The 14,709-nt window shown below is 53.2% G+C and overlaps 1 protein-coding gene across 1 annotated transcript in view; it reads left to right on the forward strand.

Moving 5' to 3' along the window:
* Positions 1 to 14,709, forward strand: part of HACL1 (2-hydroxyacyl-CoA lyase 1) — a 145,665-nt gene that overhangs the window by 66,999 nt on the left and 63,957 nt on the right. The window contains exons 10-11 of the mRNA XM_078664032.1: positions 6,909 to 7,014; positions 13,820 to 13,903. Coding sequence (XP_078520158.1) covers positions 6,909 to 7,014; positions 13,820 to 13,903 — 190 coding nt within the window. The remainder of the gene's footprint in view (positions 1 to 6,908; positions 7,015 to 13,819; positions 13,904 to 14,709) is intronic.

The raw sequence follows: 14,709 nt of genomic DNA on the forward strand, positions 1-14,709 counted from the left end.
CCCTCTGCGTGCCTGCCCCCATGTCCAGGTGAGAACCAGCCCTGGCAGAGCTTCTCCCCCTCTGCGTGTCTGCCGCCAGGTCCAGGTGAGAACCAGCCCCGGCTGAGCTTCTCCCCTCTGCCGTCGGGTCCAGGTGAGAACCAGCCCCGGCAGAGCTTCTCCCCCTCTGCGTGTCTGCCCCCATGTCCAGGTGAGAACCACCCCTGGCAGAGCTTCTCCCCATCTGCGTGTCTGCCGCCAGGTCCAGGTGAGAACCAGCCCCGGCAGAGCTTCTCCCCCTCTGCGTGTCTGCCGCCAGGTCCAGGTGAGAACCAGCTGGGCAGAACTTCTCCCCCTCTGCGTGTCTGCCGCCAGGTCCAGGTGAGAACCAGCCCTGGCAGAGCTTCTCCCCCTCTGCGTGTCTGCCGCCAGGTCCAGGTGAGAACCAGCCCCGGCAGAGATTATCCCCCTCTGCCCAGCCCTGGCAGAGCTTCTCCCCCTCTGCGTGTCTGCCGCCAGGTCCAGGTGAGATCCAGCTGGGCAGAGCTTCTCCCCCTCTGCCGCCAGGTCCAGGTGAGAACCAGCCCTGACAGAGCTTCTCCCCCTCTGCGTGTCTGCCGCCAGGTCCAGGTGAGAACCAGCCCCGGCAGAGCTTCTCCCCCTCTGCGTGTCTGCCGCCAGGTCCAGGTGAGAACCAGCCCCGGCAGAGCTTCTCCCCCTCTGCGTGTCTGCCGTCGGGTCCAGGTGAGAACCAGCTGGGCAGAGCTTCTCCCCCTCTGCGTGTCTGCCGCCAGGTCCAGGTGAGAACCAGCCCCGGCAGAGCTTCTCACCCTCTGCGTGTTCGCGGTCAGGTCCTGGTGAGAACCAGCTGGGCAGAGCTTCTCCCCCTCTGCGTGTCTGCCGCCAGGTCCAGGTGAGAACCAGCCCCGGCAGAGCTTCTCCCCCTCTGCGTGTTCGCGGTCAGGTCCTGGTGAGAACCAGCTGGGCAGAGCTTCTCCCCTCTGCGTGTCTGCCGCCAGGTCCAGGTGAGAACCAGCCCCGGCAGAGCTTCTCCCCCTCTGCGTGTTCGCGGTCAGGTCCAGGTGAGAACCAGCCCTGGCAGAGCTTCTCCCCCTCTGCGTGTTCGCGGTCAGGTCCAGGTGAGAACCAGCCCCGGCAGAGCTTCTCCCCCTCTGCGTGTCTGCCGTCGTGTCCAGGTGAGAACCAGCCCCGGCAGAGCTTCTCCCCCTTTGCGTGTCTGCCGCCAGGTCCCGGTGAGAACCAGCCCCGGCAGAGCTTCTCCCCCTCTGCGTGTCTGCCGCCAGGTCCAGGTGAGAACCAGCCCTGGCAGAGCTTCTCCCCCTCTGAGTGTCTGCCGCCAGGTCCAGGTGAGAACCAGCCCCGGCAGAGATTATCCCCCTCTGCCCAGCCCTGGCAGAGCTTCTCCCCCTCTGCGTGTCTGCCCCCATGTCCAGGTGAGAACCAGCCCTGGCAGAGCTTCTCCCCCTCTGCATGTCTGCCGCCAGGTCCAGGTGAGAACCAGCCCCGGCTGAGCTTCTCCCCTCTGCCGTCGGGTCCAGGTGAGAACCAGCCCCGGCAGAGCTTCTCCCCCTCTGCGTGTCTGCCGTCAGGTCCAGGTGAGAACCAGCCCCGGCAGAGCTTCTCCCCCTCTGCGTGTCTGCCGCCAGGTCCAGGTGAGAACCAGCCCCGGCAGAGCTTCTCCCCCTCTGCGTGTCTGCCACCAGGTCCAGGTGAGAACCAGCTGGGCAGAACTTCTCCCCCTCTGCGTGTCTGCCGCCAGGTCCAGGTGAGAACCAGCCCCGGCAGAGCTTCTCCCCCTCTGCGTGTCTGCCACGAGGTCCATGTGAGAGCCAGCCTCGCAGAGCTTCTCCCCCTCTGCGTGTCTGCCGTCGGGTCCAGGTGAGAACCAGCCCCGGCAGAGCTTCTCCCCCTCTGCGTGTCTGCCGCCAGGTCCAGGTGAGAACCAGCCCCGGCAGAGCTTCTCCCCCTCTGCGTGTCTGCCGTCGGGTCCAGGTGAGAACCAGCCCCGGCAGAGCTTCTCCTCTCTGCGTGTCTGCCGCCAGGTCCAGGGGAGAGCCAGTCCCGGCAGAGCTTCTCCCCCTCTGCGTGTCTGCCGCCAGGTCCAGGTGAGAGCCAGCCCCCGCAGAGCTTCTCCCCCTCTGTGTGTCTGCCACCAGGTCCAGGTGAGAGCCAGCCTCGCAGAGCTTCTCCCCCTCTGCGTGTCTGCCGCCAGGTCCAGGTGAGAACCAGCCCCGGCAGAGCTTCTCCCCCTCTGCGTGTCTGCCGCCAGGTCCAGGTGAGAACCAGCCCCGGCAGAGCTTCTCTCCCTCTGCGTCTCTGCCGTCAGGTCCAGGTGAGAGCCAGCCGGGCAGAGCTTCTCCCCCTCTGCGTGTCTGCCATCAGGTCCAGGTGAGTGCCAGCCCCCGCAGAGCTTCTCCCCCTCTGCGTGTCTGCCGCCAGCTCCACGTGAGAACCAGCCTCGCAGAGCTTCTCCCCCTCTGCGTGTCTGCCGCCAGGTCCAGGTGAGAGCCAGCCCCGTCCGAGCTTCTCCCCTTCTGCGTCTCTGCTGCCAGGTCCAGGTGAGAACCAGCCCCGGCAGAGCTTCTCCCCCTCTGCGTGTCTGCCGTCAGGTCCAGGTGAGAACTAGCCCCGGCAGAACTTCTCCCCCTCTGCGTGTCTGCCGCCAGGTCCAGGTGAGCGCCAGCCCCGGAAGAGCTTCTCCCCCTCTGCGTGTCTGCCCCCATGTCCAGGTGAGAACCAGCCCCGGCAGAGCTTCTCCCCCTCTGCGTGTCTGCCCCCATTTCCAGGTGAGAACCAGCCCCGGCAGAGCTTCTCCCCCTCTGCGTGTCTGCCGCCAGGTCCAGGTGAGAACCAGCCCCGGCAGAGCTTCTCCCCCTCTGCGTGTCTGCCGTCAGGTCCAGGTGAGAACCAGCACCGGCAGAGCTTCTCCCCCTCTGCGTGTCTGCCGCCAGGTCCAGGTGAGAACCAGCCCCGGCAGAGCTTCTCCCCCTCTGCGTGTCTGCCGCCAGGTCCAGGTGAGAACCAGCTGGGCAGAACTTCTCCCCCTCTGCGTGTCTGCCGCCAGGTCCAGGTGAGAACCAGCCCTGGCAGAGCTTCTCCCCCTCTGCGTGTCTGCCGCCAGGTCCAGGTGAGAACCAGCCCCCGCAGAGCTTCTCCCCCTCTGCGTGTCTGCCGCCAGGTCCCGGTGAGAACCAGCCCCGGCAGAGATTATCCCCCTCTGCCCAGCCCTGACAGAGCTTCTCCCGCTCTGTGTGTCTGCCGCCAGGTCCAGGTGAGAACCAGCCCCGGCAGAGCTTCTCCCCCTCTGCGTGTCTGGTGCCAGGTCCCGGTGAGAACCAGCCCCGGCAGAGCTTCTCCCCCTCTGCGTGTCTGCCGCCAGGTCCAGGTGAGAACCAGCTGGGCAGAGCTTCTCCCCCTCTGCGTGTCTGCCGCCAGGTCCAGGTGAGAACCAGCCCCGGCAGAGCTTCTCCCCCTCTGCGTGTCTGCCGCCAGGTTCAGGTGAGAACCAGCCCCGGCTGAGCTTCTCCCCTCTGCGTGTCTGCCGCCAGGTCCAGGTGAGAACCAGCTGGGCAGAGCTTCTCCCCCTCTGCGTGTCTGCCGCCAGGTCCAGGTGAGAACCAGCCCTGGCAGAGCTTCTCCCCCTCTGCGTGTCTGCCGCCAGGTCCAGGTGAGAACCAGCCCTGGCAGAGCTTCTCCCTCTCTGAGTGTCTGCCGCCAGGTCCAGGTGAGAACCAGCCCCGGCAGAGATTATCCCCCTCTACCCAGCCCTGGCAGAGCTTCTCCCCCTCTGCGTGTCTGCCGCCAGGTCCAGGTGAGCGCCAGCTGGGCAGAGCTTCTCCCCCTCTGCCGCCAGGTCCAGGTGAGAACCAGCCCCGGCAGAGCTTCTCCCCCTCTGCATGTTCGCCGTCAGGTCCAGGTGAGAGCCAGCCCGGCAGAGCTTCTCCCCCTCTGCGTGTCTGCCGTCGGGTCCAGGTGAGAGCCAGCCCTGGCAGAGCTTCTCCCCCTCTGCGTGTCTGCCGTCGGGTCCAGGTGAGAGCCAGCCCTGGCAGAGCTTCTCCCCCTCTGCGTGTTCGCAGTCAGGTCCAGGTGAGCGCCAGTCCTGCTCTATGTGTCATCGAGCCGAGGTAACACCAACTGTGCTGGCGCAGACGGAGGTGTGGCCCATGGTTGAGGCGAGGGCTCCCACAGGCTCAGACTACCTCTAGATCTAGACACAATGCACTGGATGCGATCTCTATACAGGAGCCATACTGGCTGGGGTATGGGGGATGGATAAGGTCAACCTACTGTTTCTGGGAGGGTGACCCTACCCTATTGTCTACCAATCACTGCTAGGACAGCCAGGGCTGCTGAACCAAGACTGAACTACCTCCTGCCGGGTGGAGGTGCATTTAGGAGTTGCCTACTATTTTGTGAAGGATGAGGGGGCGCAACACTCTCCCCTTCCCAAGATCTTCCTATCTCTGCTGGGTGAGGTCAGGGGAGCTGCCCTACCAGTCGTCGTAGGGAGGAGGGAGTCTCCAGTGAGTCTCTAGTCTACCTACTTCTATGGGGGGGACTGCACAAGGCTGTGGAAGAATGACTCTTCCATAAGGCCACTTCATACTGAAAATCACTGTTGTGGAGGAACAGCAGCGGCTGCTGCCAATGCAACTTGGAGGGGCAGCGGAGGGCAGCCTGGAGGAAAAAAATAATTTTAAAAATAGTTTTGACACTTACCCTAATAATAATAATAATCCACATTTGTAAAGCGTGAACAATCACCCGTAAAGTTCTCTAGGCGCTGGGGGCCGTCGGGAAGATTAAGCAAGCTATTGCCCAGAGTCACAGGTGCTGGGCTAATCTTCCACCGGAGCCAGGGATCGAACCGTGATCCCCAGATTCCAGCGTCAGTCACCCTGGCCGCAGCGCCACACCTCTCCCCAGCGATTGCGGGCACCTTTCGCGGTGTGCTCGCAATCGCTGCTCCTGGCACTACAGTCCCCAGGGGAGCACAGGATTCTGGACTCCCTACGCAATCCCAGCACTTCTCTCATGCAATTACTCCCAACATAAAAGAAGCGCTGGGATTGGGCGGAGCGGGCCAGTTTAAAGCTCCAGCAGGGGCTGGACGCCTGTGCCCCTGGGCACTGATGATCTCTCCTAGGAACAGCCTTGAAATATCAAAGTGCGCATTCCGGTTTGGCTGCCCGTGGACAGCTGGCCAAACCCACATGCGCACTTTCAGTGCCTAAACCCCCCCCCCCCCCTCCCCCCGATGCTGCAGCAGAGACATGGCCCCACCCCATACTGCGGACTGTACGTGAAAAATAAAATAACAATAAAATAGTTTTGTCATTTTACTTTTCTTCTGTCTGGTGGCATTACACCAGTGGGGTGACGCTCCTCTGCCATAGCGGAGAAACAGGATGTAAGTGCATGAATTATTGAATCTTTGGTGATACCCCATCCCCATATGGGACTTGGGAAATGGGGACATACTTCACATGTCTCGGATGCTTTGTTTGCGTACTAGCCACCTCAAGTAACACAACATGTCCACCAAGAGGCCTGGACTCTGTCAGGAGGCCCACAAACCCGGTCTCTTGGTTAAAATGTCACATTAACCTTGGCAACACTATTGAGGTAACCGCCTCCTGGAACAGAAGGTTCTGCCTTGCGGGTAAACACGGGACAGAATATTTCAGGTGAGATCTCCTCACCTGCAGAACTCCAAAATGTGACCTCTAGAACTAGTCGCAATCCTCTGGGAGAAGCCTTCAGAAATTAAGACGGCACTTGAGATGTTACATCCAGAACTAGATAGAACACTTTAGAACTGGACACGGTCTTGTTGAGATCTCTGTATGGGAAGCCCAGTCCAAAAAGTGACCCCTGGAACCTCTGGAATGCCCTAGATGAGTCCTTCAGAAATGGACACCATACTTGAGATGGTGCCCGCAGAAATGGATACAACACTGTACTTGTGGCCTCTAGATGCGACCTCCAAACCTGGCGATAATACCCCAGATGGGACATCTATAATAGATGCAGTAATCCACATGTGGCCTGTATAACTGGACACAATACTCTAGATAAGGCCTGCATAAATGACACACCACTTGCAGTGTCACCCTGAGAACTGGAACACTTTAGATATGGACTCTTCCAGATCTCAACAAAGCCCTCTAGGTGTTCCTTTTAAAATGCACATATCACTCTGATTGGAGCTGTAGAACTAGATGCAATCCTCTAGCCAAGACGTTTATTTGTATTTGTATAGCGCTAATCACCAACAGGTCTCTAAGCGCTTTTGAAGGCGAGGCCAGGAGTCGTAAACAGATCAAAAAGTCCTACAGCGATTTAGACATGGATACAATGCTTGAGATGCCAGTGCTGGAGATAGCTCAAGTGTGGTTTTTAAAACTGCACAGTCCTTTATCCATTTTAAATCTCTAACTATAGCCTGACCAGCGGTCTATTCCTCCGCTCTTCTTGGCTTTCAAATTCCGCAGGCGTGTTCCACTTTGCTTTTGAAGGTCTATAATGGCTGTAGATCAACATCGTTTACAAATGTTGTCTTTGTTTCAGCGCCCTCTGGAGATCAAACCTTCTCCTTCAAAGCTGCACATTATAGAGTTTGTGCTCCATACCCTGACACCACAGCCCAGATGTGAGCTCGAGAACCAAACTCTGCTCTCTACATGGCACCATTCTCCAGGTGGTCTCCAGAATGGGACCGACCAGTACAGATGAGGCTTTGTCAATTAGAAGTATAGTGTTTCTTCCCGCCTAATCAGGACTGCCTTTACTTATAGTCCCCACTTGGGCTGCTGGTCCCCTGATGCTAACTTGAATGAAGCTAAGAGATGCCCAGAGTTGTAATTAACTCGCATATTTTTATATCTCCTTGCTTTATGGCTTTCCAGTGCGCTGCGGAACGCAGATGTCATCGTGCTCCTCGGTGCCAGGCTGAACTGGATGCTGCACTTCGGCCTGCCGCCCCGGTACCAGCCTGATGTGAAGATAATCCAGGTATGATGCACACACTCACCCTGCCAAGCTCTTCACATACACACATGCACCATATTAACCAGCTGCTCCTCTCACTGGTAGTCTGTACCAGAAGATGGTGTTTTACTTGTAGGCTCCCGGAGGAGGGCAGAGGGGTTAGTTTGCACCAAACTTGAATTGCATCACTTTGCACCTCTGGCATTAACATTAGACCACACCTGAAAAATCAGGACAGCGGTCTGGTACAATACATGTGTGTTGCCAGCTTGGTTTACGCCGGTCCGTATCCCTGGTACAGTGCCTCCGTACCCTCTGCCAGGCTTTAGCGAGGTTCTACCTTCTACGGTGAGGTCGGATGAGTAGCTTTATCCTGGTCTGTCCCTTTGACTCTAGTTCACCTGTGCCTATGTAAACTGGGAGATGCTCCTTGGCAAGACCCCGTTCTACGCTGCAGCGAGTAATTTCAATCTGATTCATGCATAAACTAGTCATGTAACGTTTGTGTATGTACCTCTGTCATACTGCCACGCCTGTACAATGTAAGTTGCATATCAGGCTGTCCTATGGCTATATAGCCCAGATATACTGCCACGCCTGTACAATGCAAGTTGCATATCCCGCTGTCCTATGCCTTTATAACCCAGATATATTGTCACGCCTGTACAATGCAAGTTGCATACCCCCCCTGGCCTATGCCTATATCACCCAGATATACTGCCACGCCTGTACAATGCAAGTTGCATATCAGGCTGTCCTATGCCTATATCACCCAGATATACTGCCACGCCTGTACAATGCAAGTTGCATATCAGGCTGTCCTATGCCTATATTTCCTAGATATACTGCCACACCTGTACAATGCAAGTTGCATATCAGGGTGTCCTATGCCTATACCACCCAGATATACTGCCACACCTGTACAATGCAAGTTGCATATCAGGCTGTCCTATGCCTATATCACCCAGATATACTGCCACGCCTGTACAATGCAAGTTGCATATCAGGCTGTCCTATGCCTATATTTCCCAGATGTACTGCCACACCTGTACAATGCAAGTTGCATATCAGGCTGTCCTATGCCTATATTTCCCAGATGTACTGCCACACCTGTACAATGCAAGTTGCATATCACGCTGTCCTATACCTATATCACCCAGATATACTGCCACACCTGTACAATGCAAGTTGCATATCAGGCTGTCCTATGCCTATATCACCCAGATATACTGCCACACCTGTACAATGCAAGTTGCATATCAGGCTGTCCTATGCCTATATCACCCAGATATACTGCCACACCCGTACAATGCAAGTTGCATATCAGGCTGTCCTATGCCTATATCACCCAGATATACTGCCACACCTGTACAATGCAAGTTGCATATCAGGCTGTCCTATGCCTATATCACCCAGATATACTGCCACACCTGTACAATGCAAGTTGCATATCAGGCTGTCCTATGCCTATATCACCCAGATATACTGCCACACCTGTACAATGCAAGTTGCATATCAGGCTGTCCTATGCCTATATCACCCAGATATACTGCCACACCTGTACAATGCAAGTTGCAGATCAGGCTGTCCTATGCCTATATCACCCAGATATACTGCCACACCTGTACAATGCAAGTTGCATATCCGGCTGTCCTATGCCTATATTTCCTAGATATACTGCCACACCTGTACAATGCAAGTTGCATATCAGGGTGTCCTATGCCTATACCACCCAGATATACTGCCACACCTGTACAATGCAAGTTGCATATCAGGCTGTCCTATGCCTATATCATCCAGATTTACTGCCACACCTGTACAATGCAAGTTGCATATCAGGCTGTCCTATGCCTATATCACCCAGATATACTGCCACACCTGTACAATGCAAGTTGCATATCAGGGTGTCCTATGCCTATACCACCCAGATATACTGCCACACCTGTACAATGCAAGTTGCATATCAGGCTGTCCTATGCCTATATTTCCCAGATATACTGCCACACCTGTACAATGCAAGTTGCATATCAGGCTGTCCTATGCCTATATCACCCAGATATACTGCCACACCTGTACAATGCAAGTTGCATATCAGGCTGTCCTATGCCTATATTTCCCAGATATACTGCCACACCTGTACAATGCAAGTTGCATATCCAGGTGTCCTATGCCTATAGTTCTTTGATATACTACCACACCTGTACAATGCAAGTTGCATATCAGGCTGTCCTATGCCTATATCACCCAGATATACTGCCACACCTGTACAATGCAAGTTGCATATCAGGCTGTCCTATGCCTATATCACCCAGATATACTGCCACAACTGTACAATGCAAGTTGCATATCAGGCTGTCCTATGCCTATATCACCCAGATACACTGCCACACCTGTACAATGCAAGTTGCATATCAGGCTGTCCTATGCCTATATCACCTAGATATACTGCCACACCTGTACAATGCAAGTTGCATATCAGGCTGTCCTATGCCTATATTTCCCAGATATACTGCCACACCTGTACAATGCAAGTTGCATATAAAGCTGTCCTATGCCTATATCACCTAGATATACTGCCACACCTGTACAATGCAAGGTGCATATCAGGCTCTCCTATGCCTATATCACCCAGATATACTGCCACACCTGTACAATACAAGTTGCATATCAGGCTGTCCTATGCCTATATCACCTAGATATACTGCCACACCTGTACAATGCAAGTTGCATATCAGGCTGTCCTATGCCTATATTTCCCAGATATACTGCCACACCTGTACAATGCAAGTTGCATATCAGGCTGTCCTATGCCTATATCACCCAGATATACTGCCACACCTGTACAATGCAAGTTGCATATCAGGCTGTCCTATGCCTATGTCACCCAGATATACTGCCACACCTGTACAATGCAAGTTGCATATCAGGCTGTCCTATGCCTATATTTCCCTGATATACTGCCACACCTGTACAATGCAAGTTGCATATCAGGCTGTCCTATGCCTATATCACCCAGATATACTGCCACACCTCTACAATGCAAGTTGCATACCCCCTGGCCTATGCCTATATCACCCAGATATACTGCCCCACCTCTACAATGCAAGTTGCATACCCCCTGGCCTATGCCTATATCACCCAGATATACTGCCTCACCTGTACAATGCAAGTTGCATAGCCCGCTGTCCTATGCCTATATCACCCAGATATCCTGCACGCCGGCCTATTCCTATATAACCCAGCTGAATCCATACACCACTATACACCACCAGCCTCATCAATTTAAGTTTGATACCTCTGTAATCTGCATGATGCCCTGTGTCTGGCCTGTGTACTTTAAGATACACATGAGACTCTCCACTGTCTGTTTCATCAGGATTGCGCTCTACACCATTCCTGTACACCCTCTGCTCCCCGCCCGACGTTTCCATGCCTGTATAATCAGAAATATGCCCTGAACCATGCCTGCATGCCCCTGGCTCAGGATCAGACTGTTCCATGTCCCTGTAGCTAGGATTATGGCAGATGCTTTGACTGTATACCCTCGACTCTGTATCCAGCTGCCTGTCGAGGATTATGTCCTGTACCATGCCTGCCAATCTTCAGCTTCACAGCAGACTCCCCATGCCTGTGTATCTCCAACTCCACATCTCACTGTCCCATGCATGAGTAGTCTGAACATTACCCCGCTCTGTGCCTTTAGATTCCCTACTGTGCTCCAGTCAGTCCAGTACCGCTATAGCGTCAAGAAACCTATATGGTGAACTTATGGGCTTTGGAAAATCCCTACATCTATAGTCTGCATGAGATCTTGCACATGCCGTTATTCCCTCTGCCTGGCTTCAATCATTCCGATGCCTGCATAATGTGAAGAAGCCCGTTCGGGTTCTTCTGGCTCACTGTGTGTAAAGCGAGGGCAGACGCGGGCACTGTGATGCCCCTGTGCTGGCGGTGGACTCACTTGCTTGGATGCCTCTTTTCCCTTTTTTTGATGGTGTTCAGGGAATGTTGAGATTTCTTGAAGATTCTCACACAGTGGAGCAAAAAACGGTGATCTCTTGCTCCGTGAGGATTTTTGAGCTCCACTGTATGTTGAACGGCATGCTTTCTACTCTTGGTCAGAGAGCGGCCAGCGTTGTTCCTTCGGTCCTAGTTTTAGTGAGTGGTGGGTGGTCTATTTTTTTTACTCAAATGCGAAAACAACAAAGTGATAGATGGAATGCTTGAATTAATCTCAGCCACTGGCAATCACTCGAGCTTTGTCCCCAATCCATAATGTGTTTGTCCACCGTGCCACCTGAGTTTGGACCCAGCCATATGCAAATCATTCTTGACCCTGCTCCTCATGAGAGCAGACCAGCCTGAACTGCCTGGCCAATTCCTCACTGAACAGGAACCCCAGCAAACTAGGACCAGTGTCACCCTAGTTATGAGACTTCAACCAGGTGTATGTGCCACTGGGACAAAGCTGTACCTGGCTGAAGATTCCTAACTCTGGTGAAACCGGTCCTAGGTTTGTTGTCTTCCGGTTCGGGGAGGACCCGGCCTAGCAGTGTGGCCTGGACTGTTCCCATTGGAGCAGGGTCGAGACGGATTGCATATGGCTGGGTCCATACTGAGGTGGTATGGTGGGCAAAACACAATGGATTGGGATGCGGCACCGAGAGATTGCCATTGGCTGAGATTAATTCAAGCATTCGATCCATTTTTATTTTATTTTTATTTTATAGCACTTGTAAGGCGCACAGCTACCCACAAAGGGTTTCCCGGCGCCAGAAACAGCATAAACACGATATCACTGGAGAGAGAACAGTCAAAACATTTATTTATTGAATAACCATGTTTTTACACTTTTTCTGAAATTCATGTAGCTTTCCTCCTTGCGTATATGAATAGGCAGTGAGTTCCACAACGTTGGGCCCAAGTAGGAAAAAGATCTCCCGCCTATTCTGGCCCGTTTAAACCTTGGTACCGCAAAGTTTGCCGCTGTGCCTGAACGAAGACTACGATTTGGGAGGTAGGGTTTAACAAGTGCCTGTAGATATTTGGGGGCCGTGCCAGCTTTGATTTTAAATAAATAACTCAAGGCCTTGAAACGAATACGATTTTCAACCTTAAGCCAATGCAATTCCCTAAGATGTTTAGTGATCCTAGCGGATCCAGGGATTTTGCAGAGCAATCTGGCCGCAGCGTTCTGCACTAATTATAGACGCTTTATCACTGCCTTGTTTGAACCCAGGTATAAGATGTTACCGTAATCAAGCCGAGATGTCACTAAGGCATTGACCACGGTCTTCTGGGTAGTGGGTGGCAACATCCAGACTATTTTGCGTAACCATTTAAGAATGGTAAAGCAAATACCTGCCACTTTGTTTGCTTGTTGAGTCATAGATAGACTGTCATCTATGATGACCCCAAGGTTTCTGACCTGAGAGGCTAAAGGTGGGAGTTTGCCTAATGACGATGGCCAATGGGAATCATTCCAGAGGTCTTTACTATTCCCTAACAGTAGGACCTCTGTCTTATCTCCATTCAATTTGAGTTGGTTGGCTGACATCCAACTGAATATTTCTTGGAGGCCTACTTTTAATGCAGAAGGGACAGACAAGTCGGATTTGGAGAGTGAAAACAGGACTTGCGAGTCATCTGCATAAGTCATTAAACTTAGACCATAGTTTCCATCACCTCGTTGTTTTTGCATCTGACGCCCTAAGTGAGCTGAGTTTGCCGAGCCACGGGTCCCAGGGTCACTGTGCTCCTGGAAGCAAACTAGAACTGGCTGAGGAGCTCTAACTAAGGCAGAAATGGTCCTAAGTTGCTTGTGTTCTGGTTGAGCGAGGACCTGGCCTGGTAGTTCAGGCTGGACTCTTACCTTGAAGAAAAGGGTCAGGACTGATTTACATATGGCTGGGTCCAAACTGAGGTTGCATGATGGGCAAAAAACAATGAATTGGGATGCGGCTCGAGCGGGGCGGAGATTAGGTCAAGCGGTCACCATGTTGTTTTTGCATTTGACTGCTTTTTGGACCAGCTCAAGGAATGGTAAATGTGGTGCTTCCTGCCCTGGCTCATCGAGTGGCAAATGTGTGCGCTCTAGAATAGGTAATTCAGCAACTAATGATGTGGTTTCTGCCAAGTGAGTGATGGGTGACAAGCTTTCTATAACTAGCTCCCTGAGCAGACCATGATGTGCTTCCCCTCCTACCTCAGGGAGTGCATGCTCACTGTTCTAGCTCCCTGAGCAGACAGTGGTGTGCTTCCCCTCCTGCCTCAGTGAGTGCATGCTCACTGTTCTAGCTCCCTGAGCAGACAGTGGTGTGCTCCCCTCCTGCCTCAGGGAGTGCATGCTCACTGTTCTAGCTCCCTGAGCAGACAGTGGTGTGCTTCCCCTCCTGCCTCAGGGAGTGCATGCTCACTGTTCTAGCTCCCTGAGCAGACAGTGGTGTGCTTCCCCTCCTGCCTCAGGGAGTGCATGCTCACTGTTCTAGCTCCCTGAGCAGACAGTGGTGTGCTTCCCCTCCTGCCTCAGGGAGTGCATGCTCACTGTTCTAGCTCCCTGAGCAGACAGTGGTGTGCTTCCCCTCCTGCCTCAGGGAGTGCATGCTAACTGCTATAGTTAATTGAGCAGCGAGTGATGTGCTGTTCTGGCTCAGTGAGTGGAGAATGATGTGCTTTTGGGACTGAGTCTGTGGACGGACGATGATAGTTTACTGTCTTGATTCGGTGAGTGATGGGTGACATGCTTTCAGTAGTGCCTCAATGAGTGACAGTTATGTGCTCTCCCTCCTGGTCAGTGGTGGGTGACCTGCCGTTTCCTCTCTGCCCACAGGTGGACATTTGTGCTGAAGAGCTGGGGAACAGTGTGAAGCCAGCTGTGTGTCTATTGGGAGATGTCGATGCTGTCACTAAGCAGGTAACGTAGAGACTTTCAGAAGCAATTCTCTGTTCTCAACATGTGCCTATTCACATTCTGTGCATTATTCTGCCATTTGTCATTAGATGTAGCAAAATTATTTGAAAAAATAAATCTTTACTTTTGAGTGTCGACCATAGGTGGGGCCCACATGACATTGACTGGAAGCCCACAGCCCCCCGGGCGTGACTGCCAACATATTTAGATTCTTTTTCACCCATGGGTGCAGAAGAGTGCAGATACCTGCAGTTTATATTTTTTATTAAAATTATGCTGATGCTGGAAGGAAAATGCTACTTGACACAGTATGCATCTGTTCTTGGCATGTAGAGCTATTGATTCGCATGCTGTGCATAGCGCGCCAACTAGTGTTGGGTGCGGATGTTTGCACTTTGTTTTTCTTCGAAGAAGTCTTTCCAGTCACGAGGTAGATGCCTCCTAGTTTTGGTGATAGTGCGCATGGGCATCGACTCCATCGTTAGATTGTTTTACCGCAGAGGGTGATGATGGAGTTAGTAAGAGTAGCAAAGAGAGATGTCCATGTATATTGTATCTAAGTAAGATGGTACTGCAACAGGTATAGGCAACCGGGGAGGCGGGTGGGCACATGTGAATCTACAACTCTACATGCCAAGAACAGATGCATACTGTGGTAAGTAGCATTTTCTGTTTGAGGCATGTGAGCTGTAGATCACATGCTGTGCATAGCCTGTATAGCAGTTATCTCCCAAAGTGGTGGCTAACCTGTAGCCGTGGCAGCTGTTTGAAATAGTGTACGTAAAACTGCTTGGCCCACCCTAGCTGCT

The sequence above is a fragment of the Lissotriton helveticus genome, chromosome 10 (genome assembly GCF_964261635.1).
Source record: "Lissotriton helveticus chromosome 10, aLisHel1.1, whole genome shotgun sequence".
NCBI lineage: Eukaryota > Metazoa > Chordata > Amphibia > Caudata > Salamandridae > Lissotriton > Lissotriton helveticus.